The sequence below is a fragment of the Chiloscyllium plagiosum genome, unplaced genomic scaffold, assembly GCF_037043375.1.
Source record: "Chiloscyllium plagiosum isolate Xiang-an unplaced genomic scaffold, Cpla_swu_hap1 HiC_scaffold_5, whole genome shotgun sequence".
Classification (NCBI taxonomy): Eukaryota; Metazoa; Chordata; class Chondrichthyes; order Orectolobiformes; family Hemiscylliidae; genus Chiloscyllium; species Chiloscyllium plagiosum.
Window position 1 is genome coordinate 69575343 of NW_028270143.1, and position 25722 is coordinate 69601064.

Here is a 25722-nt window from a genome sequence, read left to right on the forward strand (position 1 = left end):
TAACATCCAGAAAACAGGGAGGGATGGAACTCAAGGAAGTGACTATGAGCAGGGAAATAGTACTGAGTAAATTGTTGGAACTGAGAGTTGACAAGTCCCCAGGTATTGATGGATTTCATCCTTGGTTCTAAAATGTAGCTAGTGAGATAATTGATGCTTTGGTTTTATTTTTCCAAAACTCATTAGATTCAGGGAAGGCTCCTTTAGAAAGTAAGATAGCAAATGTAACTTGCTTATTCGAAAGGGGAGGGCGCAGAAAACAGGAAACTACAGGCAAGTTAGCTTAACATCCATCATGGGGAAAATGTTAGATGCTATTATTAAGGACATTATAGCAGCATACTTCAAGGTAATCAGGTTAAGCTAATATGATTTTATCAAAGGGAAATCATGTTTAACTAATTTACAGGAGTTCTTTGAAGAAGCAACTTGAGCTATGGAGAAAGAGGAAACTAGTAGATATATTGTACTCAGATTTCCAGAAGGCATATATCAGGTGCCAGATCAAAGGTAATTGTGGAAGATCAAAGCTCATGGTGTTGACGGCAACAAATTGATATAGAATAAGACTGGCTGGCTAACAGGAAGCAGGGAACAGGAGTAAATGGCTTTTTTTCAGGATGTAATGATTGATATGCCAAAGGGTCAGTGCTGGGGCCTCAATTATTTACAACTTACATAAATGATTTGCTTCAGTGTAACAACTAAATTTTCTGATGACACAAAGATAAGTAGGAAAGTGAATTGTAAAGTGGATATAAGGAACCTACAAAGGCCTCTAGACAGGTTATGACAGTGGGCAAAAATTTGGCAATTGAGCATAACGTTTAAACATGTCAAACTGTCCATTTTGACAAAATAATTTTTAAAAAGCATTTTACCTAAATGGTGAGATTTGGCAGAAGGCTAGTTGCAGGTACAGTAAGTAATCGAGAAAGCTAATAGAATGTTATGTTTTATTGTGAGGGGCATTGAATGCAGGAGTTGGAGGTTATGCTCCAGTTATACAGGCATTGATGAGTGTACAGTACTGGTCACTGTATTACAGGAGGGTGTAAATGCAAAATGAAGCAGCTCAGAGAAAGTTCACTGGACTAATACTTGGTTGAGTGGATAGCTTTGTGAGGAAATGTTAAACAAGCTAGGCTTGCATCCTCTGCAATTTAGAAGAGTCAGAGGTGACTGAACTGAAATACAAGATCCTGAGGGGACTTAACTGAGCAGATGTGGAAAGCATGTTTTCTCTTGTGTGGGTAAATAGAACTAGGAATCATAGGTTAAAAATAAGTGGTGCCCATTTAAGACAGGGATAAGCAAAAAAAATTCTCTCAGTAGATTGACTCTCTCAGGATTAAGAATCTTTTGACTTCCCTTCCGCAAAAGTAATGGATGCCAAATCTTTAAAAATTTTTTAAGGCAGAGTAGATGAATTCTTGATTACCAAAGAATGAAAGATTATCTGGGGAAACTACTCTAATAGAGCTATGACAATAAGCATTTAGTTGCCAATGTGGAAAATTCCCCAGGTATGTCCTGTCCACAAAAATTAGGATTAATAAAACCCAATTAAGACTACATCAGTCCACAAGGCGAATGTGAGGACTGCAGATGCTGGAGATCAGACTCAAGATTAGGAAACTGATGATGGGCTCCTGCCCAAAACATCGATTTTCCTGCTCCTCGGATGCTGCCTGACCTGTGCTTTTCCAGCACCACTCTAATCTTGACTACATCGGTCCATATTCTATCATCAAGCTGATGGAACAAGTCATCAACAGTGCTATGAAGCAGCACTTATTCAACTGCTCACCGATGCTCTCCGTTTAGGTTCTGCCAAGGCCATTCAGCTTCTGATTGCACTACAGCCTTGGTTCAAACATAGGCAAAAGAGCTGAACTCAGATAGGAGGTGAGAGCAAATGCTCTTGACATCTTTGCAGCATTTGACCAAATGTGGCCTCAAGAAACCCTATCAAAAGTCAAGTCAATGGAAATGAGGTCCACTGTTCAGGGTCATACTTGGCATAAAGTAAGATGGTTGTGGTTGGGTAAATTATCTCAGCAATAAAGAATATTTTTTTAGATGCTCCTCAGGGTTGTGCCCTTGATGCAACCATCTTTAGCTGCTTCATTAATGAATTCCCTCCATCATAAGGAGCAGAGACGGGATGCTTGCTGATGATCTTTATATATATAGAATCTAGAATGTACAATGTCTAACAACATTTGCATCATCTCAAACAATGAATCTGTCAGCATCCTTATGCAATAAGACATTGATGATATCCTGTCTTGGGCTGATATGGGCCAAGTCACATTTATGGCTCAAGTGTCAGGGAATGACAATCTCCAATAAGACAAGATTTAACTATCTCTCCTGGACATTTAAGAGAATTACCATTACTAAATATAACACCAATATCCTAGGAATTACAACTGACTGAAAACTGAACTAAAATCAATCATATGAATGCTGTGCCTATGAAAACAGGTCAAAATCTGGGAATTCTACAGCACATAACTCACCTCCTAATTCCCAAAGCATTTTCTAGTATCTTCAAGGCACAATGATGGAATATTCTCCATTTGGCTGGATAAATTCAGTTCCAACAACAATTGAGTGGCTCAACATTAACCAAGGCAAAGCATCTCACTTGAGTGACACTCCATCTGCCATCTTCAACATTCACACTGTCTGCCACAGACACATACAGCAGCAGTAAGTTTACCATCGACAGTTTGTAGTGCATCAACTGTGACATCTACCACTTAGGAAGACAAGTGAATAGATGCATGGGAACAATGCCTACTGCTAACATTCATTGAAAGTAACTAACAATGGAAAAATTGAAACTGAACATTGAGTTCTTCAACATCTTCAAAAAGGAATGATCTTGATATGGTATGGGCTCCCAGAGTATTAGAGTCAAAAATCATGGAATTAATTAAGAACCAAATAATTGCATGCTGATACACTGCAGAGTTTTTTTGGGTGGATAAACAAGATGATCAGAATTACTATTCTTAATCATAATTGTCTTGAAATCTTCCACCTATAAATGATATAAATCTTTACATTTCTTTAGCTTTTTGATGACAGAGGGTTAATCGCTAGTGCATCATCGATGCAAATCTATTAAAATTGAACTAACAGCAAATGATTGATGCAGCAGATTGGATTTCAATGTAACAGTATGTATTATTCTCTGACTTTGTTAATATGACTGAACTTGGGAAGTGAGGCAAATGGGGAGACAAAGCTAAAGAATAGAGGAATAGAAAATGATAGAGACATAAGGAGAAAGCACAGAGCAGGAGATGTAGAGGGTGGTAGAAAGTACATGGGGGGAAGTGGAGAAACAGAAAGGAGTAGATGAAAGAGGAGGTTGTATAGAAAAGATGGTGGAAGACACAGAGGAAGAGAGCACTTGTGACAGAGAGAGAGAGAGAAATTGTATGAGGAAGGGGGGAAAACTACAAAGGGGGAAAAAAAACAAGGAGAGGGATTTGACAAAGTGGGTAGAGTGATAATAGGGCGTACTCCCCCAAGGGGATGGGAGTGGAAGACTGATGCAGAGAAACAGAGACAGAAAGGGGCCTCAGATAAAGCAAAGCAAAGGTCCCAGCAAATGAGAGGGGACCAAACTACACAAAGGAGGAAAGGGAGAATGAAGCCATACAAAGGGAAGAGAGAGGAATAGAACACATAGAAACAGAATTACTGATTAAAAATCTGTTTTTCTCAGCCTTGAAGAGGAGGCCAAATATACAGCCAATGGACCTCAACAGTTCAAGGAGGCAGTTCGACACCACCTTCTCCAGAGCAAAGGTGGGCAATAACACAGGCCATGCCAGCAATGCCCAAATTGCATGAATGGATAACAATAAAGTAAGGCACACAGAGGAAGAGGATGTTGGACAATGTATGCTTCTATATGCTTCTATATATTTGTGAAGATCAGATTATTTAGCACTGATCATTACTTTGGGAACTCTGTATTAATAGACTAAAGCATGGTATCTGAAATATAGCTGATGTAGGGATCCTGTTAACAGATTAATTGACTGAGAGATTTTAAACGCTGCTGTCAAAGATAACCATTCAGGTTGCCATTGATTTATACAGGTACAGTAATCTGTTCCCTTTCATATAGTTAACTAGGTACAATGGCTCCATCTGTGTTCAATTCCTAGACTGGTACAATTATTTTGAATTCAGTTTTTACAGCTTCACAATGCTGAAGAATGTAACCAGTGTTAAGCAACACGACTCCAGACCTCTGCACCCTCATCAACCATAGCAAAATATGTTGTGGTGTTGTTCGCCGAGCTGGGAATTTGTGTTGCAGACGTTCGCTCCCTGTCTAGGTGACGTCCTCAGTGCTTGGGAGCCTCCTGTGAAGCGCTTCTGTGATCTTTCCTCCGGCATTTGTAGTGGTTTGAATCTGCCGCTTCCTGTTGTCAGTTTCAGCTGTCCGCTGCAGTGGCCGGTATATTGGGTCCAAGTCGATGTGTTTGTTGATAGAATCTGTGGATGAGTGCCATGCCTCTAGGAATTCCCTGGCTGTTCTCTGTTTGGCTTGTCCTATAATAGTAGTGTTGTCCCAGTCAAACTCATGTTGCTTGTCATCTGTGTGTGTGGCTACTAAGGATAGCTGGTCGTGTCGTTTCGTAGCTAGTTGGTGTTCATGGGTACGGACCGTTAGCTGCCTTCTTGTTTGTCTTATGTAGTGTCTTGTGCAGTCCTTGCATGGGATTTTGTACACTATGTTGGTTTTGCTCATGCTGGGTATCGGGTCCTTTATCGTGGTGAGTTGTTGTCTGAGAGTGGCTGTTGGTTTGTGTGCTGTTATGGGTCCTAGTGGTCGCAGTAGTCTGGCTGTCAGTTCAGAAATATTCTTAATGTATGGTAACATGGCTAGTCCTTTGGGTTGTGGCATGTCCTCATTCCGTTGTCTTTCCCTTAGGCATCTGTTGATGAAATTGCGGGGGTATCCGTTTTTGGCGAATACATTGTAGTGGTGTTCTTCTCCCTCTTTTTGCAGTTCTGGTGTGCTGCAGTGTGTTGTGGCTCTTTTGAATAGTGTCTTGATGCAACTTCTTTTGTGTGTGTTGGGGTGGTTGTTTTCGTAGTTTAGGACTTGGTCTGCGTGTGTGGCTTTCCTGTATACCTTTGCGGTGAATTCTCCGTTCGGTGTTCTCTGTACCATCACGTCTAGGAATGGGAGTTGGTTGTCCTTTTCTTCCTCTCTAGTGAATCGGATTCCTGTGAGTGTGGCATTAATGATCCGGTGTGTGTTTTGGAAAATATGTTCTGGATCACTTACAAGCTAAATTCTTGAGCACAATGGATTTATAGCAATCAGCTATGGTGAGATCACATGCTTTCAAAAAAAAATTTTTTGTGAAAGCTTATTTCAAAATGTATCTTCATGCAAAAATTTCCTAATATACCTACACTTTACAAATAAATTCATGAGAAATAAAGTATTAATAAAAATAGAGCACTGTAAATGTAACTGTACAATGGCTCATTATGTCCTAGATAAACAGAGTAATAGTGTAATTTAAGGAAATATCGAAGTGTTACCTTAAGATTTTTTAACTCACCACTGTCATCTTTCACAAGCTCACTTTGCAATGGATCGATCCCAGTTTCTTGAACATCTGTTTCCAGAGGGTGTCTAGTTTCAAAAGTTGAAATCTTACTTGATGAGGATAACATTTTGACTTGAGTTGTCGCACCCAACTTAATTACCTAGAAAAAAAATCCATAGATTGGCACGAAAGAATAAAACCATCACCATCTATATTATCTGATAGACTAACAGTGATCCTGAGCGGTATGGCTTAATGTTACATCCATGTATGATTGCTGGTGACAATTTCAGAGATAAGATGATAATGCAGTTCCTGAGAATACAGCAGATCATTAATTTTCAGAAAACATTTGAGAACATTGCATGAGTATCTGGTCACAAAAACAAAGACATACAGTATTAAAGAAAATATTATTTGGGAACAAAACTTTAGACAAGGAAACCATGTGTGATCAGAAACCAAGAAATGGAAAAACTCAAGATTTTTCAGGTTACTGCATTGTAGGCAAAGTTGGAAATATTTAGCAACTAAGGATATTACATTAAAAAAAAGATCAGTTATACGATCAATCCACCAGTTGCATATGTCCAAGATCAGATGCAAATTGCATAATTAAATATTGCAACATAATCACAAGAATTTGTAATTGCATATCTGCTTTAAACATAATAAGACATCCCAAGGAGATCCACAGCAAAATAATAGAACAGCAGGTTTGTATAAGGATCAGTGCGGGAGCCATAATATTTATGGTCAACATTAATGATTTGTACAATGCAAAGAGGTTTTACTAGATTAACACCTATTATGAGAAACTGAGGATTGCAGATGCTGGAGAATCAGAGTCAAAAAGGGTGGGGCTGGAAAAGCACAGCAGTTCAGGCAGCATCCAAAGAGCAGGAGAGTCAACGTTTCGGTCGTAAGCCCTTCATCAGGAATGTGGAGAGGGAAGGGGAATGAAAGATAAATTGGGGGGGGGCGTGATAGGTGGATGCATGACCACCAACCCCCCCCCCTCCATTGTTCACTGACGTGCAAGTTGGGACTGCATGGAATTCCCAATGCAGCCAACTCCCCAGAAACTAATCTGCATTACAAACCTTCCATCAAACATTTATCAGGTTTCTTGATCCCATCAAAAAAGTCACCAATGCAATTGATTCTGCAGTAAGTTCCACTTTCCTATCAGCACTGAATCTCTCTATCTCCCTCTTTTCTTTTAAGGCTACATTAAAAACTACATTGGACTAAGCGTTTAGTCTTTTAATCTAGTCATTTTCTTCTTTGGCTCAATGTCTATTTTATCTGATCAAATTTTTCACATTCTACCATGGAATTTCGATTATGTTAACGGTGCCACACAAATGTAAAATATTGTTACTCTGATGCCCATAGAAGCCTTTACTCTGCAATAAATCATGCTATTGTTTCCTCCAGCACAGGATACACAAATTATAAATGCATTTGATATAAAAGAGCATTCAAAGAAGAATATGGCAAGAATTAGTTAATAAGACAGAGTTACGTATCTGTGTTTGCTGGGTTATGCTTGCACACAAAACTGGGGGAGGAGAAAGAGTCTAATTTGTGAGAAAAACACAGTGGTTGCAGAAATAGTTGTTGGAGGGAATCCTGAGGGACAGGATGGACATGTATTTAGAAAAGCAAGGACTGATTAGGGATAGTCAACATGGCTTTGTGTGTGGAACATCATGTCTCACAAACTTGATTGAGTTTTTTGATGAAGTAACAAAGAGGATTGATGAGGGCAGAGCAGTAGATGTGATCTATATGGACTTCAGTAAGGCGTTCGACAAGGTTCCACATGGGCGACTGATTTGCAAGGTTAGGTCTCACAGAATGCAGGGAGAACTAGCAATTTGGATACAGAACTGGCTCAAAGGTAGAAGACCGAGGGTGGTGGTGGAGGCCTGTGACCAGTGGAGTGCCACAAGGATCGGTGCTGGGTCCTCTACTTTTTGTCATTTACATAAATGATTTGGATGCGAGCATAAGGCGTACAGTTAGTAAGTTTGCAGATGACACCAAAATTGGAGATGTAGTGGACAGCGAAGAGGGTTACCTCAGATTACAACAGGATCTTGACCAGATGGGCCAATGGACTGAGAAGTGGCAGATGGAGTTTAATTCAGACAAATGCGAGGTGCTGCATTTTGGGAAAGCAAGTCTTAGCAGGACTTATACACTTAATGGTAAGGTCCTAGGGAGTGTTGCTGAACAAAGAGACCTTGGAGTGCAGGTTCATAGTTCCTTGAAAGTGGAGTCGCAGGTAGATAGGATAGTGAAGAAGGTGTTTGGTATGCTTTCCTTTATTGGTCAGAGTATTGAGTACAGGAGTTGGGAGATCACGTTGCGGCTGTACAGGACATTTGGTTAGGCCACTGTTGGAATACTGCATGCAATTCTGGTCTCTTTCCTATCGGGAAGATGTTGTGAAACTTGAAAGGGTTCAGAAAAGATTGACAAGGATGTTGCCAGGGTTGGATGATTTGAGCTATAGGGAGAGGCTGAACAGGCTGGGGCTATTTTCCCTGGAGCTTTGGAGGCTGAGGGGTGACCTTATTGAGGTTTACAAAATTATGAGGGGCATGGATAGGCTAAATAGGCAAAGTCTTTTCCCTGGGGTCGGGGAGTCCAGAACTAGAGGGCATAGGTTTAGGGTGAGAGGAGAAAGATATGAGAGTCCTAAGGGGCAACCTTTTCACACAGAGGGTGGTACATGCGTGGAATGAGCTGCCAGAGGAAGTGGTGGAGGCTGGTACAATTGCAACATTTAAGAGGCATTTGGATGGGTATATGAATAGGAAGGGTTTGGAGGGATATGGGCCGGGTGCTGGCAGGTGGGACTAGATTGGGATGGGATATCTGGTCGGCATCGACGGGTTGGACCAAAGGGTCTGTTTCCATGCTGTACATCTCTATGACTCTATATAGGAAGGTTAAGTGAATAGGCCGCAGAAAGACAGCTGGATTACAATATTGGGAACTGTGAAATTATTAACTTTTATTGGATGAATAGAAAAGCAGAATATTTTTAAAAGGCATGAAACTTGTAAATGTTGATGTTCAGCGAATCTTGGTTGCCCTCATCCATATAACACAGAAAATTAACATGCAAGTACAATAACCAACTTGGAAATCAAGGGGCATTCTGGTCTTTCCTGCCAGTGGCTAAGAATACAATAATACAGAGGCCTTGCTACAATTGTGGGGGGCTTTGATCATACCTGGGAGGATGGTATATAGTTTCGGCCTCCATATTTAAGGAAAGATATACTTGCTTTGGAGATAGTATTGCAAATGTTCATGAGATTACACCTTGTGATGAGAGGATCAACCTACGATAGGAAGGTGAGGAAACTAGGCCTATATTCCCTGGAGTTTAGAAGGATGAGGAGTGATCTCATTGAAACATACAAGATTCTTATGAGGTTTGACATGCTAGACATTGAGAAACTACTTCCACCAGCAAGGAAAACAAGAATGTGAGGCAGTCCTGTCTACCAACATCATGTTCGACAATCAAGCGATGAAATCCTACCACTATATCTTAACATTAAAATGGCCAGACAGCTCAATATACTGCAAGTTTTTGTAGAGTATTTGTACACTTCATGTAGCATTTGAGTCACATTTAAAAGTTGCATCAAGATTAGTATAAATACAATTTCAGAGAAAATCTTTAAATTTCATAGTTGATTCCATTATGTACAAATATACTGAAGAACATTTCCTCCAGGGAAAGAATTACCTCTTGAAGGAAAGTCAAACAAGAAAATCACAGAAGAAAATTGCATTTCATTTCATCTGAAAATTTTCCTCAGTGACACTGTCCAAATAAGATTTCAAACCTAAAAATAATTAAAAGCATCTGCCCCATAATAGCATTCTTTTAAGTGTTCAAACAGTTTTATTAATATCTTTCCTTGAAACTCAACCTTGATGCTTACATTTGTCAACTTCCCAGATTTAGATTTTCTCAGTTTCAGACCATGGCTGACATATTTCACATCATTTGTAGAATTTTGCCCCTTAGTTGTAATCACTAAGATTCCCATGCTTCAGCCTCTTTTAATTTAATTTCTCTACTACTTTCCTCTTAATTATTTTACATTTCATCTCATTTTTAACCCATTCAGAATTCATCACTTTTGCAAACACTGAAATGAATATTTGTTCAGTATATGAATCCTACCCAAATTGTTATCTTCCATTGGAAATGCATTAAAGTCTGTTTCACTACTCAATGAAATCATGGTTGATCTGATGACCTACAACTCCACTTTCCTGCCTTTACCCTCGATTTGATTTCTGATTAAAAAATCTAACTCAGCCCCAAATATTCTTAACAATTCAACTTGACGGCTCTCCACATATTCACTATCCTGAGTGGAAAAAATATCCTACCGCCCCTATCTTAAACGTGAGATTCTTTACTCAGATTAGGCCCTCTGGTTCTTGACTCTTCCACAAGGGGCAACATCCTGTCAAGCCTCAAAGAATTCTGTAAGTTTTCTTAAGGTATCCTCTCAATCTTTTAAACTCCAATGAGTATAGACCCAACTGACTCAATCTATCATGAGAAAAGCACTCCATTCCCAGGATGAACCTAGAGAACCTTTTGTGGACTGTCTCTAATGTCAGTAGATCATTCCTTAGATAAGAGGACCAAAACGATTCACCATATTCTAGGTTTGGTCTGACCAGTGCCTTGGATAGTTTTAGCTAGATTTCCCTATTTTTATTTTTCATTCATTTTGAAATAAAGGCCAACATTCCATTTGCCTTCTCTATTACTCACTGAAGTTCAAAGGGAAATCATTTGTGATTCATGCATGAGGACTGCCAAATCCCTCTGTGCTGCAATTTTCTCTATTTAAATAATATTCAGCTCCTCTAATCTGCCTGCCAAAGTGCATGACATCACATTTCCCTACATATTCCATCTGCTTAGTCTTTGCCTATTTTCTTATCTATCTACATCTCTCTGTAGACTGTGTCATCCTCACCATTTACCTTAGTTTGTATCAAATTTGGTGACAGCACATTCATTTTTCTCATCCAAGTCACTGATATATATTGTAGGTAATACGGCTGCCAGCACTGATCCCTGTGGCACGTCACCACTGACAGGTTGCCATCCTGAAAATGCTCCCAATATTCTAATTAGTTCATCCTCTATCCATGCTAAAATACTAACCCCAATACCTTGAGCACTTATCGTATTAAGTAGCCTTATGTGCACTACCTAACTGAATGCCTTTGAAAAGCCAAATATATTATAAGTACTGGTTCCCTTTACCTTTTCAATTCATTATCTCAAAAGAATTCTAATAAATTTGTCGAGCGTGATTCCCCCTTCTTGAAGCCATGATAACTTGGCTTGACCATATTATGTATTTCTACACTCTGCTAATACATTCTAATACATGGAAAGGAAGAGAAAAGTCAAAGTGAACACTGGCACCTTAGAGGAGACGGCGAGGGAAATAATAATGGGGAACCAGGAGGAGGAGTTGAATAAATACTTTGCTCCATTCTTTACAGTAGAAGACACGAATAGCAATCAAAATTACTTAATATTCAAAGGGCAAAAGGAAGAGAGGAAATAAACACAATAACTATAAGTAGAGAAACAAGAGTTGGGACTAAAAGCCAATACGCCACTTGGAGATGATGAGATGCATCCCAGCGTATTAAAAGCAGCTAGAGATAGTGGATGCTCTGGGAGTAATCTTTCAGGAACACTCATATTCTGGAAAAGTTTCCAGAGGATTAGAAAACTGGCAATTCGAGTAACTATAGGCTAGTTAGCTTAACATTTGTATTTAGGAAAATTTTACTTTATAATAAAAGGACACAATAGAAACATAAAATATTTAGAGAATTTAGAAATATAAAATATGATCAAGCAGAGTCAGCATGGATTAATGAAATTGAAATCAAGCCTGACAAATTACTAAAATTCTTTGAGGAAATAACAAGCAGGAAGCAATAATTTCAACATATTTGGATTTTCAGAAAGCATTTGATAAGGATTTATACATTAGGCTACTTAATAAAATAACAGTCCATGGTACTGGAGGTAGTATATTAGCACAGACAGAGCACTGACTCACAAATAGAGGATAGGCAATTGGTTTAAGGGGGGCATTTTCAGAATGGCAACCAAAAACTAGTGGAATTTCACAAGCATCAGTACTGGGATCATAATTATTTCCAAAATATTAATGACTTAGTTGAGGAAAGTGAATATCCTATTGCCAAATTTATAGATGACACAAAATAGGTGGAAATCAAGTGGTAAGGAAGACAAATAGTCTGCAGAGGATTATAGATATGTTAAGTTGGCAAAAACTTTCACAGATTATACCCCATCTGCCAAGTGTAATGCTGTGCACTTTGCAAGTAGAATAGAGAACATCAATATTATTTAAATGGAGAAAGACTTCAGAAAGCTATGAAACAGAGGAATTTTGAAGTTTTCGTCCATGAATTACAAAAAGTTGTATCCAAGACCAGCAGGTAATATGTAAAGCAAATAGAATATTGGCCTTTACATCAAAGGGAATGTAAAATTGGGTTGCTTGTCTTAAACTATACAAAACACTAATCAGACCATAGCTGGAATACTGTGGACAGCTTTATGCCCCTTTTATAAGGAACCATATACTGTACAGACATTGGAGGCAGTATACAGAGGGTTCACGAGGCTGATACTTGATATCAAGGACTGTCTTATGAGGAGAGGTTGAGCCTGTACCCGTTGAAATTGGTAAGTATAAAAGGTGACCTTACTGAAACATAAAAAGCGCTTAGGAGACTTGAAGGTTGTTACCCCTTCGAGGGGAGTCGAGGATGAGGCATAATCTCAGATTAAGGGACTACATATTTACACAGAGATGGGAAAAGTTTCTTCTCCTGGAGGGTAGAACCATTCTGAAGGATCACTGGACCAGAAATGTTAACTCTGCTTTTCTCCACAGAACCTGCCAGACTTGTTGAGTTTTCACAGCAATCTTTGTTTTTGATTCTGATTTCCAGCACCTGCAGTTTTTGGGGTTTTTATTGTTCAGCATTGTCTCAATTTTATGATTTTTTTTGGATGGGCAAAACTAGTAAGGCCAATATTTATTGCCTAGTCCTAGCTGCCCTCAAAAGGTGAAGAAGTGAACCACCTCAATCCTTCTGGTGCATGGACATTCACAACCTTTTTTTTGTTGCAATCTGATACAATTCAGTGGCTTGCTAAGCAAGCCAAATACAGAACAACCTCAGTTATCAGAACATCAATTATCCAAATTTCGGATTATCCAAACAAGATCTCAAGGTCCCAGTATGGCTTCCTTTGTTTACGAACAGATCAGTTATCCGAACAATCAGATAGCCAAACAAAATACTCTCTGCCCATCTCGTTCGGATAATCAACGCTGTTCTGTTATGTACGTAGGATTGTAAGAGACTATCTGCTTCCCATACGCAAATAAAACAAACTCACCAAGATACATCATGTGGAAATGCTAAACAAGTTCAGGACAAAGTGAACAGTGTTTGTTATCAGTTTCTGACGGTATATCTATGCCATCCCTATAAAAGTCAAAGTGCACCTTCAAAACATCACTTAATTTCGCTGCTATCTCAGTTTAGCTAGCACTGAACTAATGCCTTTTTGTTATCCTAAATTTAATTATTCTACAAACTCACAATCTATCCTCAATAATCTTGAAATCATTCAAAGTTCCACTGCTTGAGACTTAAACTGCAGTAAAGTACCATTCCTGTAACACCCATGTTTATTGACCTACTTAACTCCCAGGAAAAAGTGAGGACTGCACTGAAGGGCATTGTTGACGTGGGAGGGGTAATTGCGGGCCTTAAAGTAGAAGGCCATCTGGGATGTTCTGGAATGTAATTAATCCTTCTGGGAGCAGATGTGACAGGGGTGGGTGAGTTGGGAAGAGGAGATAGCATTTTTACAGGACGGGATGTTGAGAGGAAGTGAAGTCCAGGTAGCTGTAGGAGTTGGTGGGCTTGAAGTAGATGGCCGTGTCGAGTCAGTCGCGGAGATGGAGAGATGGGGGGTGGGGTGGGATCCCAAATGGTCCAGGTAAACTCGAGGTGGTGGAAGCTGTTTGTGAATTTGACAAACTGTTCAACCTCCTCGTGTTAACTCAAGGCAACGCCGATAGAGTCAGTCATCGATGTAGCGGAGGAAAAGGTAGGGAATGATGCTGGTGTAACTGCGGAAGATGGACTGTTCCACATACCTGACAAAGACGCAGGCATAGCTGGGGCCTATGCGAATGCTCATGGCTACCCCTTTAGGCCTGGAGGAAGTGGGAGGATTTGAAGGAAAAATTGTTGAGGGACAGTACCAATTCACCAAGTGTCTCGGTGGAAGGGTATTAGTTGGGTCAGTGGGAGAGGGAGAAACGGAGGGCTTGAAGGCCTTCGTTATGGCGGATGGACACGTACAGAGACCGGATGTCTGTAGTGAGGATGAGGCATTGGGGCCAGGCAAATGAAACTCATGGAGGTGGTGGAGGGCATAGGTGGCGTCCCCAATATATGTGGGGAAATCCTAGACCTAGGGGGATAGGAATGATGTCAAGGTGTGTAGAGATAGGTTCGGTGGGGCAGGAGCAGGTAGAAACGATGGGTCGATCGGGGCAGTCAGGTTTGTGAATTTTGATAAGTACTGCAAACCCGACTCCCACAGCTGACTGGACTACATCTCCTCCCAACTACCCTCCTATAAAAAATGCTATCTCTTACTCCCAAATCCTCTGCCTCCACTGCATCTACTCCCAGGAGGATCATTTCCAATCCAGAACACCCCAGATAGCCTCTTACTTCAAGGACCACAATTTCCCCTCCCACCTGGTCAACGATGCCCTCTCGTGTATCTCCTCCACTTTCTGCACCTTCACCCTTGAACCGCACCCCTCCAACTGCAACAAGGATAGAACCCTTCTGATCCTCATCTTCCACCCCGCCGATCTCTGGATACAACACATTAATTCCCCCACCTACAATTAGACCATACCAGCAGAGATACATTTCCCTCCCCACTCTTTCAGCATTCTACAGAGACTACACCCTCCGTGACTACTTCATTATGTCCACGCTCCCCACCAACCCACCCTCAACTCCCGGCATCTTCCCTTGCCACTACAAGAGGTGTAAAACCTGCCCACACCTCCCCCCTCATCTCCATCCAAGGCCCCAAAGGATTCTTCCACATTTGGCAGGGATTTTTCTGCACATCCAAACACCTCATCTACTGTGTCTGTTGCTCTTGATATGGTTGCCTCTATGCTGGGGAGATAGGACGCCAATTTGCGGAATGTTTCAGAGGACATCTCCGGGACAGACACACTAAACAACCCTACGGATGACCACTTCAACTCTGCCAAGGACATGCAAGCCCTGGGCCTCCTCCACTGCCAAATCCTAGCCACCCAAAGACTTGACAAAGAAAACCTCATCTTCCATCTTGGGACCCTCCAACAACACGGAATCAACATTGATTTCACCAGTTTCCTAATCTCCTTTCCTAACCCTCCAACTTGGCACCACCCTCTTGAACTGTCCTACCTGTTCATCTTCCTTCTACCTATCTATTCTACCCTCCACTCTGACCTATCACCCCACATCTTCATCGACCTATCGCATTCCCAGCTACCTTCCATCCAGCCCCACCCCTCTCCCATTTATCTCTCAGCCCCCTTGGGGCCCATCTGCCACATTCTTGATGAAGAGCTTGAAACCTCAACTCTCCTGCTCCTTGGATGCTGCTGTACTTTTCCAACACCACACTTTTTGACTACTTAACTCCCAGTCGAAGAAACTCTACTTTATAATCTTTACCCTTGTCTTTAATACCCTCCAATAACTCATTCCTCCCTACCTCCATAATCTCACATAGCCTTACAACTCTCCGTGATATCTGTCTCCTCTCATTCTGCTCTCATGGCCATTCCTTTTTATCACTCCATCATTGATGGCTCTGCATTCAGTGTCCTATACCCAGAGCTCTGGAATACCCTGCATAAACCTTTCCATCTCTCCAGTTTGACTTCTCCCTTTAAGAAACTCCTTAAAAACCCTTTGACCAAAGGCTTAGTTATCAGATATGTCATCTACTGGACGATGAGTACTTCACTTTAGGTTGCTCCTGAGATGTGTTTTATGATATTTAATGACATTAAAGGTGCTACTTAACTATAAATTGTTGCTGTACACTTTGCAAACCTCAATAAGGGAGTTGATCATCCACTTCCGTTCATTTTCTGTTATCTGGTCAATCCATAGGAAAAATAACCCAATAAAAAACTATACACAAAAAATGCAATATAAAATAAAGGGTTAGAAAAAAGTTAAAAAAGTGACAGTAAATTATAACGCTGTAAGATCATCACAGTTGATTCCCACTTGCAACAATTTACTCCTATTTTATTTGGTTTTGATTCCAACAATAATTGACAGCCTTGTGGAAACAAAGTGGCAAAATTATTCCTCACAAAGGTATGATGGAAGAAAATGTTGGGATCATACACACATGGAAGAATGTTTATTCAGCCAAGACGTTCAAAAAGCGACATATCTTATGGTGTCAGTATCTGAATCTAACAATTGTAATACATTCCTTTTTCAGTTGTAGAGAATTTTTTTCAATTAATTTAAATGTCAAAGGAATAAGTCTATGAACATAAAAATATACTACTTTTAACAAAGGAATCTAGAAAATCATTTATGCAAAAATAACAGCATCTACCGATAAAACTGAAATACTACCCCGCTAGAGAGTATAACTGATGTCCTTTAAAGGCAAAGTCGAGTATAAGTCAGCTATTTTTATATTGCACAAAGAGCCTTCTGTAACACAACTCGAGTCTTAAAACATAAAGAAAAAGATGTGCATTTATGTCAAGCTATCCATGATCACTGGAGTTCCTAAAGCATTCGACAGTCAATTAATTACTTTGGAAGTGCAAGCATTGTTATAATGAAGGAAACACAGCAACCAGACCATCCAAATCCATATTAAAATGCAGGAAGAGGTCAACATGTAGGCATGGCCTAAGAAGTGGCAAATAACATTCGCACCACACATGTGCCAAGCAATGACCATCTCCAACAAGAGATATTCCCTTAAAATTAAATGCACACTGACTTCAAATGCACGACTTTCACTGAATTCCCCACTATCAGCAGCATGAGTATTAATATTGGCCAAAAACAAAACTGGACTAGCTACATAAATATGTTGGCAAAAAAAGCAGATTAGAAGTTGGAAATTCTATTGGGAGTAATTCATCCCTTCTTCCCAGTATGTGTCCACCATCTACAAGATACAAGGCATGAATGTGTTGAATATTCTCCACTTAAGTAAGTACAGCTCTTGGAAAACTCAAGAAGCTTGACACCATCCAGTATAAACCACCTTATTTAACTCGCATCCCATCTAACAGCTTCAATGTTCACTGCCTCCATCACTGAGCAGTTGTAACGGTGTGTTAAGATGAAGATCCACTTGAACAACTCACCAAGGCTCCTTCAAAAGCACCTTCCCAATCTGTGACTTCTACAATTTAGCAGAGTAAGCACAGCAAATGCATGCAACCTATGTTACCTCCTCTCCAAACCACAGATCACTATGACTATATTATCATTCCTAGTCAAAATTCTGGAATATCTCCCTCAAAGCACTGTCGGTATACTTATACTATTGAATTGCAGTAGTTAAAGAAGACTGCTCACTATCACTTCCTCAAAGGCATGTAGAGAAAAGCATTAAATGCTGGCTTAGCCAGTGACACCCAATCCCAAAAATGAATCTTTAAGAACTATAATAGTAGCGTCAGTCAAGGGATAAACATTGGCCTGTACACAGAACTCTGCTGCTCTTTTTCAATCAGGGCTTTGGAACCATTTGTGTTTATTAGCAGGGGTTTATAATACCTTGCATTAAAGTAACATCCTAAGAATGGAGCCTTCACACAGGACAGGAGGGTCGACGTGGATTATGTATTCAAATCTCCAGGGTGAGTTTAAACCCATTCAGAGACAAGTGGCAGAGCTAAGTCGTACCTTATGCCAATGTCAACATTCAATATAGAAAAGCTAACTACTAATGCCACACAGGCAGAGAGAGAGATCTAGGAAGGTTATTGCTAAACCTGAGTGTGTGTAGAAAAATATTTAAAAGGATGTTGGCAGCACTGGAAGGCTTGAGTTAAAGAGACAGGATGAATGGATTGGGGGATTTTCCCCTGGGGGTTTGGATGTGGGGAGAGAGTGAGAGCAGGAGAAAAGATACCACAGAGCTGTTTGGAAGGTAGCTCCAGGATTTGATTAAGTATTAATGAAGGAACAGTTCCAAGTCAGGATGGTATGCAGCTTAGAGAGTAACCTCTAGGTAGCTGTTCCCATGCGTGTGCTGCCCTTGTTGTTCTATGATGGTAGAGGTCATGGGTTTGAAGTCACATGCTTGTAAGGTATTGTTAAGGAAGCCTTGATGAGTTGCTGCAGTATATCTTAAAGATTGTACATACTGCTGCCACTGTGCTCTGATGGTAGGAGGAGTGAACATGGTCATAGAATACACTTTTTCAATATATTGGTTCTTTCAGTTGTCCAGGAACAAGGTAAACAATTTCTTCTCATTTGTCTGAAATGGGTAACACTTATTTTTTTTTTTTAAACCCTAGTCCTAGTCTCTCTCCCAGGAAAGGATAACATTCTTTCAGCATCACCCTGTCATTTTTCCTCAGGATCTACATGTTTTAATAAGATAACTTCTCATTTTTCTAAATTCCAATGGATGCAAGCCCAGCCTGTCCAATTTTTCCTAATTACATCACCCCTCAATCCCAGCTATCAATCAAGTGAATCTTCTCTGAACTGCTTCTAACAAATTCATATTTTAAAAACAGTATTCCAGAGTGATCTCACTGAAGGTCATACAAACATGCCTCCTTTTAGATTCCATTCCTCTCGTAGTAAACAAGAGTATTTCATTCGACTTATTAATCATTTACTCCATTTGTGTAGCATTTTTGTGATTTATGAACTAGGCCATCCTGATTCTTCTGTTCAAAACAGTTACACAATCTCTTTCTATTTAAATAACACATGCTGCTTTTTATTCTTCCTGCCAAACAGAACAAGTTTACATTTGTTCACAATGTGTTCCATCTGCTAAATTTTCACCTACTCACTTAATTTTTCTATCTATTATACCCTCTTCATAACTTACCTTCCTACTGTCTATATGACATCAGCAAATTTGGCTACCATACAATTTATTTTTTTCTCTCTCAGAGTTTTAAGTTAGGGGTGATGTCCATCTGGATTACAGGGTTCACTCATTAGTTGGTCGATGTAGGAGGGGGCATTTCCTCCAACATTGGAAATGAACAGTATTAAGCTTCAGTGGATATAATTGAAGACTCACTTTGCACAGAACTAAAAATCACACAATGCAAGGTTATAGTCCAACAGGTTTATTTGGAAGAACAAGCTTTCGGAGCAGGATCAGAGGACACAGAATTTATAGTAAAAGACCAAACTGATGCGATGCATTGAACAAGCCTAGATTGCTGTTACCAAAAGAGAAAATGCTGGAAAATCTCAGCACGTCTGGCAGCATCTGTAAGGAGAGAAAAGAGCTGACGTTTCGAGTCTAACTGACCCTTTGTCAAAGCTAAAAAAAAGGGAGAAATAGGGAGGCATTTATACTAGGCTGAGAGAATAAGAGTCAAGGCTCCAAAAGCAAAGGTAGCAATAAAGAGGTGATAATGACAGTGCATAGAGAGATTTTAGGGAGATTAGATTACTTACAGTGTGGAAACAGGCCTTCGGCCCAACAAGTCTACACCGACTCGCCAAAGCGCAACCCACCCAGACCCATTCCCCTATATTTACCCCTTCACCTAAGACTATGGGCAATTTAGCATGGCCAATTCACCTAATCTGCACATTTTTGGATTGTGGGAGGAAACCAGAGCACCCGGAGGAAACCCACGCAGACACAGGGAGAATGTGCAAATTCCACAGAGAGTCGCCTGAGGCGGGAATTGAACCCAGGTCTCTGGCGCTGTGAGGCAGCAGTGCTTACCACTGTGCCACCGTGCCACCCATTAGGAGCTGTGAATGACCAAGGCTGAAGCCAGTGCTATGTGACAAAATATGTGGGGGATGGGTGAAGCAGAGACAAAATGGAAAACAGGGGAGAAGGGGGGGGGGGGGGGGGGGAAGAGGAGAGGAAAAAGGTGATAAGAGAGTGGAGACCGATAGAAAGAGAGACGATCAAGAAATATAAATACCTACCTATTTCTCCCTTTTTTTTAGCTTTGACAAAGGGTCAGTTAGACTCGAAACGTCAGCTCTTTTCTCTCCTTACAGATGCTGCCAGGCCTGCTGAGATTTTCCAGCTTTTCTCTTTTGATTTCAGATTCCAGTATCCGCAGTAATTTGCTTTTATCTAGATTGCTGTTAAGTCTTTAATCACTTAGAATAGGGTTGCAGGTCTTGATTCATTCATACATAAATCCCAGAACGTCTTTCAAATCACATTTCTGAGATAACTTGAGGCTTTATTAAAGAAAGATGATATCTCAGCTCAGACAATGCATTAAAGGTGTGAGGTTAGAGTCTGTCTGTATCTTCAGGCATGGAAATGTGTTGCTGGAAAAGCGCAGCAGGTCAGGCAGCATCCAGGGAACAGGAGAATCGACGTTTTGGGCATAAGCCCTTCTTCAGGAATGGGGAAAGTTTGTCCAGCAGGCTAAGATAAAAGGTAGGGAGGAGGGACTTGGGAGAGGGGCGTCGGAAATGTGATAGGTGGAAAGAGGTCAAGGTGAGGGTGATAGGTCAGACTGGGGTGGGGGCGGAGAGGTCGGGAAGAAGATTGCAGGTTAGGAAGGCGGTGCTGAATTCGATGGATTTGACTGAGACAGGGTGGGGGGAGGGGAAATGAGGAAACTGGTGAAATCCGAGTTCATCCCTTGTGGTTGGAGGGTTCCTAGCCGGAAGATGAGGCATTCTTCCTCCAACCGTCGTTTTGTTGTGGTCTGACGATGGAGGAGTCCAAAGACCTGCATATCCTTGGTGGAGTGGGAGGGGGAATTGAAATGTTGAGCTACAGGGTGGTTGGGTTGGTTGGTCCGGGTGTCCCAGAGGTGTTCGCTGAAACGGTCCGCAAGTAGCCTGCCTGTCTCCCCAATATAGAGGAGGCCACATCGGGTGCAGAGGATGCAATAGATGATATGTGTGGAGGTGCAGGTGAATCTGTGGCGGATATGGAAGTTTCCTTTGGGGCCTTGGAGGGAGGTGAGGGGGGAGGTGTGGGCGCAAGTCTTGCACCTCCTGCAGTTGCAGGGGAAGGTGCCGGGAGTGGAGGTTGGGTTGGTGGGGGGTGTGGATCTGACGAGGGAGTCACGGAGGGAGTGGTCTTTACGGAATGCTGATAGGGGAGGGGAGGGAAATATATCCTTGGTGGTGGGGTCCGTTTGGAGGTAGCGGAAATGACGGCGGATGATGCGCTGTACATGGAGATTGGTGGGGTGGTAGGTGAGGACCAGTGGGGTTCTGTCCTGGTGGCGGTTGGAGGGGCGGGGTTCAAGGGCGGAGGAGCGGGAAGTGGAAGAGATGCGGTGGAGGGCATCGTCGACCACGTCGGGGGGGAAATTGCGGTCCTTGAAGAAGGAGGCCATCTGTGTTGTGCGTTTTTGGAACTGGTCCTCCTGGGAGCAGATGCGGCGGAGTCGAAGGAATTGGGAGAATGGGATGGCGTTTTTACAGGGGGCAGGATGGGAGGAGGTGTAGTCCAGGTAGCTGTGGGAGTCGGTCGGTTTGTAGTAGATGTCCGTGTTGATTCGGTCGCCTGAGATGGAAATAGAAAGGTCGAGGAAGGGGAGGGAGGAATCTGAGACTGTCCAGGTGAATTTGAGGTCGGGGTGGAAGGTGTTGGTGAAGTGGATGAACTGTTCAACTTCCTCGTGGGAGCACGAGGCGGCGCCGATACAGTCATCGATGTAGCGGAGGAAAAGGTGGGGGGTGGGGCCAGTGTAGTTGCGGAAGATGGATTGTTCCACATATCCTACGAAGAGGCAGGCATAGCTGGGGCCCATGGCTACTCCTTTCTTTTGGAGGAAGTGGGAGGATTGGAAGGAGAAGTTGTTCAGGGTGAGGACCAGTTCAGTCAGTCGGAGGAGGGTGTCAGTGAAGGGTACTGGTCGGTACGGTGGGAAAGAAAGAAGCGGAGGGCTTTGAGTCCTTCGTGATGGGGGATGGAGGTGTACAGGGACTGGATGTCCATGGTGAAAATAAGGCGTTGGGGACCAAGGAAGCGAAAATCATGGAGCAGGTGGAGGGCATGGGTGGTGTCCCGAACATAGGCGGGGAGTTCTTGGACTAAGGGGGACAGGACCGTGTCGAGGTATGCAGAGATGAGTTCGGTGGGGCAGGAGCAGGCGGAGACAATGGGTCGGCCGGGGCAGTCAGGTTTGTGGATTTTGGGCAGGAGGTAGAAGCGGGAGGTGCGGGGTTGTGGGACTATGAGGTTGGAGGCGGTGGATGGGAGATCACCCGAGGTGATGAGGTTATGGACGGTCTGGGAGGTGATGGTTTGGTGGTGGGGGGTGGGGTCCTGGTCAAGGGGGCAGTAGGAGGAGGTATCTGTGAGCTGGCATTTGGCCTCAGCGGTGTAGAGGTCGGTGCGCCAAACTACTACCGCGCCTCCCTTGTCTGCTGGTTTGTGTCAAGGGGGCAGTAGGAGGAGGTATCTGCGAGCTGGCGTTTGGCCTCAGTGGTGTAGAGGTCGGTGCGCCAAACTACTACCGCGCCTCCCTTGTCTCCCTGTATCTTCAGGCAGTCTGCCTGTATTCCTGATGAAGGGCTTTTGCCCGAAACATCGATTTTCCTGCTCCTCGGTTCTATTTCCAAAGTAGGAATTGATAAATTCACCTCATAGACTTATATGCGCGCATGTGTGTTTGAGAGGGAGTGCAAGAGTGTGTGCGTGCTTGATAGAGTGTGTACGCCAGTGTGACTGAGTTTATGCCTGTGAGCTGAACTGTTTGAGCTGAGACTGTTTTTATATTCTAAATGATTAAAGATGTAACAGCAATCTCAGTTTACTCAATGCATCACATCAGTGGTATGACACTTTGATCTTTCACTATAAATTCTGTGTCCTATGATCCTACCTCATTAGCTACCTGACAAAGAAGCAGCGCTCAGTAAGCTTGTACTTCCAAATAAACCTGTTGGATTGTAACCTGGTGTGTGATTTTTAACTTTGTCCACCCCAGTCCAACTCTGGCACTTCCACAGCTTTGCAGAGAATGTCATTTTCTGTGAAAAGAAGCAGCTCCTCCAGCGAAATAAATTCGTGAAACAAATTCTCTGACTTGGTTGAAAAGACAAAATGCAAATAGTTGATGACCCAGTAATGACCCCTATGGCACTGCAGTTGTTAAATCTTTCCTGTTAGCTAATCAAACTTATATTCTTGCTATTAAGTTAAACGCACACCCGAATCACTTATTTTGCGCAGAAACCTTTGATGCGGAAATTTGTGAAAGGTATAGTTTCTTCAACTCATAATCTCTAAGCCAAACAAAATCTCAAAAGTAGGATGTAAAAGAGGTCAATTGAGTGTCATTACTTTTAGAAACTGCAGTATCCCATTTTTTTACAATTTGGACTTCTATCTCTTCCTCAAATTGGACCTAAAAATGAATTCTACTATTATTCCTGAAACATGTGACACAGGCCCAGCGGAGCAGTAGCTTCCAAACAAATAACACAGTTTTGTTTTATAATTCTGCAAGAAAAAAGCATGTGGAGGCAATAGCCTACTGGTGCTTTGCTGGATTATTAATCCTGAGACCCAGCTAGGGCTGGGTTCGAATCCTGCTAAAACAGATGGTAGAATTTGAATTCAGTGGCAACCTGGAATTAAGAGGGAAATTGCAGCCTTTGTCAGGAAAGGCCCATCTGGTTCACTAATGCCCTTTAGGGAAAGAAGTTGCCATGCATTTTTATGGGTGGCACAGTGGCTAGCACTGCTGCCTCACAGCACCAGGGTCCTGGGTTCGATTTCTGTCGGTCTGTGTGGAGATGGACATTCTTCCTGTGTCTGCGTGGAGTTTCCTCCGGCTGCTCCAGTTTCCTTCCACAATCCAAAGATGTGCAGGTCAGGTGAATTGGCCATGCTAAATTGCCCACAGAGTTGGGGTAAATATAGGGTAGGGGAATGGATTTGGGTGGTGGGTCCCTCTTCAGAGGGGCGGTTTGGACTTGTTGGGCCGAAGAGCCTGTTTCCACACTGTAGAGAATCTAATCTAAAAAAAAAAGGTGGGTCCAAATGCTCAAAAACCATAATAATCATTCATTCAGATTGTAAGAATTTATTAACAATTGTGTGTGCTTTATTTGTTTTAAGCTATGGGATTGAAGAAATAATTTCTAGAATCCAGCCATAATTGTCATTAAAACTCACATTAAAATAATCAGTGATAAGTAAAATAATGTCCGAGTAACTTACAAAAATAAACATTTATCGCTAATGCTTCATAATTATAATTCAATGTTGAACTAAAACTAATAATTTATGTTCTTGGGTATAAGTTGTTATATCTACCCCAAGAAACTTCATCAACTTTACCTACATTAGAAGACACCGCGGGCGAGACAAGGCCCGACCTGGAGGCAGTTGTGGGGGAGGCGAGGACCTTGCAGACTGGAAGCGAGGCGTCAACCTTTGAAGCCCAGCGTGTTCTAGAGGCAAGGTGCTGGTTTGGACTTGGTGAGAAGATCTGTGATTCGAGTACTTTTAAAAACCTTTTTATTTTTATGCTGGACTATTATTAATTATTCTTTCAATTCTGTAACAAATACTTAAGTATCTGTACCGAGGTATCCTGTACTTAAGATGGCACCATAGCAGCAACATTGCAAATGCATGTGATGATCAAGCTAATTCAATTTATGCAGATTCAATATTTGGAATAGATACTTAAGAAATGTCCATTCTCTATGTAAACCATTTACAAATTCTAAAAAATTAAAATTCATATTAAGTCAGCAATTTTAACAGGTGGGCAAGATCTTATTTTAGCATATGGCTTTAGCTTTAAATGAGCTGTCAGTATGGTAAACATCTGATTGCATACAACTTCCTGCAGTGCAGTGTTGAGTTTTGATTTAAGTGTTCAATCAGTCATGATCATATTGAATAGTGAGGCTGAATAATCCACTCCTTTTCTTGATATATAGTTTTTTTTTTAAATAGTAATTTATTGTCACTTGTATTTTTACAAAAAAAATACAGAAGTGCTTACATTAAAACACAGAAATCATATATTTATAAAAAATAAGACAAAGTCCACCTTTGTTCAATTCACGGCTCATGAGTTCCCAAGGTTGAGCAAAAGGTCGTGGAATCACATTCGCTACTGTTGCAGAAAGCAGATATCGAAGTGACCAAATTGCGGGCTAGACGACCATGTTGCCAAAGACGCCGCCTCAAGAACACACTTCATCGCCAAAGCCACCGTTCAAGCAGACCACCATGTCGGGCCATTGGAACCCTGAAGATGCCGCAGAAGATACCTCAAGGAGTACCAGGCCGAGCCCATGTCATCACCAAAGATGCTGTTGACCCAGGCTGTTGATCACAAGGACCTCGAGTCCCTGCTTCCATGTCCCCTTTTGCCAGATGTCCTCTTACTTCTTTGTCTACAATGAATTCTAGAACAGTGGGCTGCACATCAGTGAGTGAGGCTATGAACCGCAAGGCCAGAGTGCTTCAGTGCAGAGGGAATATGCAGGAATAGCGGGTAATTAGGTGCAAGGTATTAATGAGAAAGCAACTAGGATATTGAATATAATTTTGGTCCCCTTAGTTAGGGAACGTCCATGCTTTGGAAGGAGCTCAGAAGAGCATCACTGGATTGATTCCGGAAAAGAAATATTGAACAGTTGATGCCAATACTCTGTGGTATTTAGAAGAATGAAAGGAGATCTAATTGAGGCAAATGAAATGCTAAAGGAGATTGACAAAGTAGATGTAAAAGGGATGTTTCCTCAT

At 41.7% G+C, this 25722-nt stretch overlaps 1 protein-coding gene across 25 annotated transcripts in view; it reads right to left on the bottom strand.

Annotated features, from left to right (window-relative positions):
• The window catches only part of tbc1d5 (TBC1 domain family, member 5), a 524363-nt gene that overhangs the window by 299355 nt on the left and 199286 nt on the right, over window positions 1-25722 (bottom strand). For 17 of the 25 annotated variants that reach the window (XM_087987275.1, XM_087987279.1, XM_087987272.1 and 14 more), the window contains one exon: window positions 5610-5757. The exons of the other annotated variants lie outside the window; for them this stretch is intronic. In XM_087987275.1, coding sequence (XP_087843401.1) covers window positions 5610-5724 — 115 coding nt within the window. In that variant the 5' untranslated portion in view covers window positions 5725-5757. Of the gene's footprint in view, window positions 1-5609; window positions 5758-25722 lie in introns of those variants that run through there. 25 annotated transcript variants of the gene reach the window in all.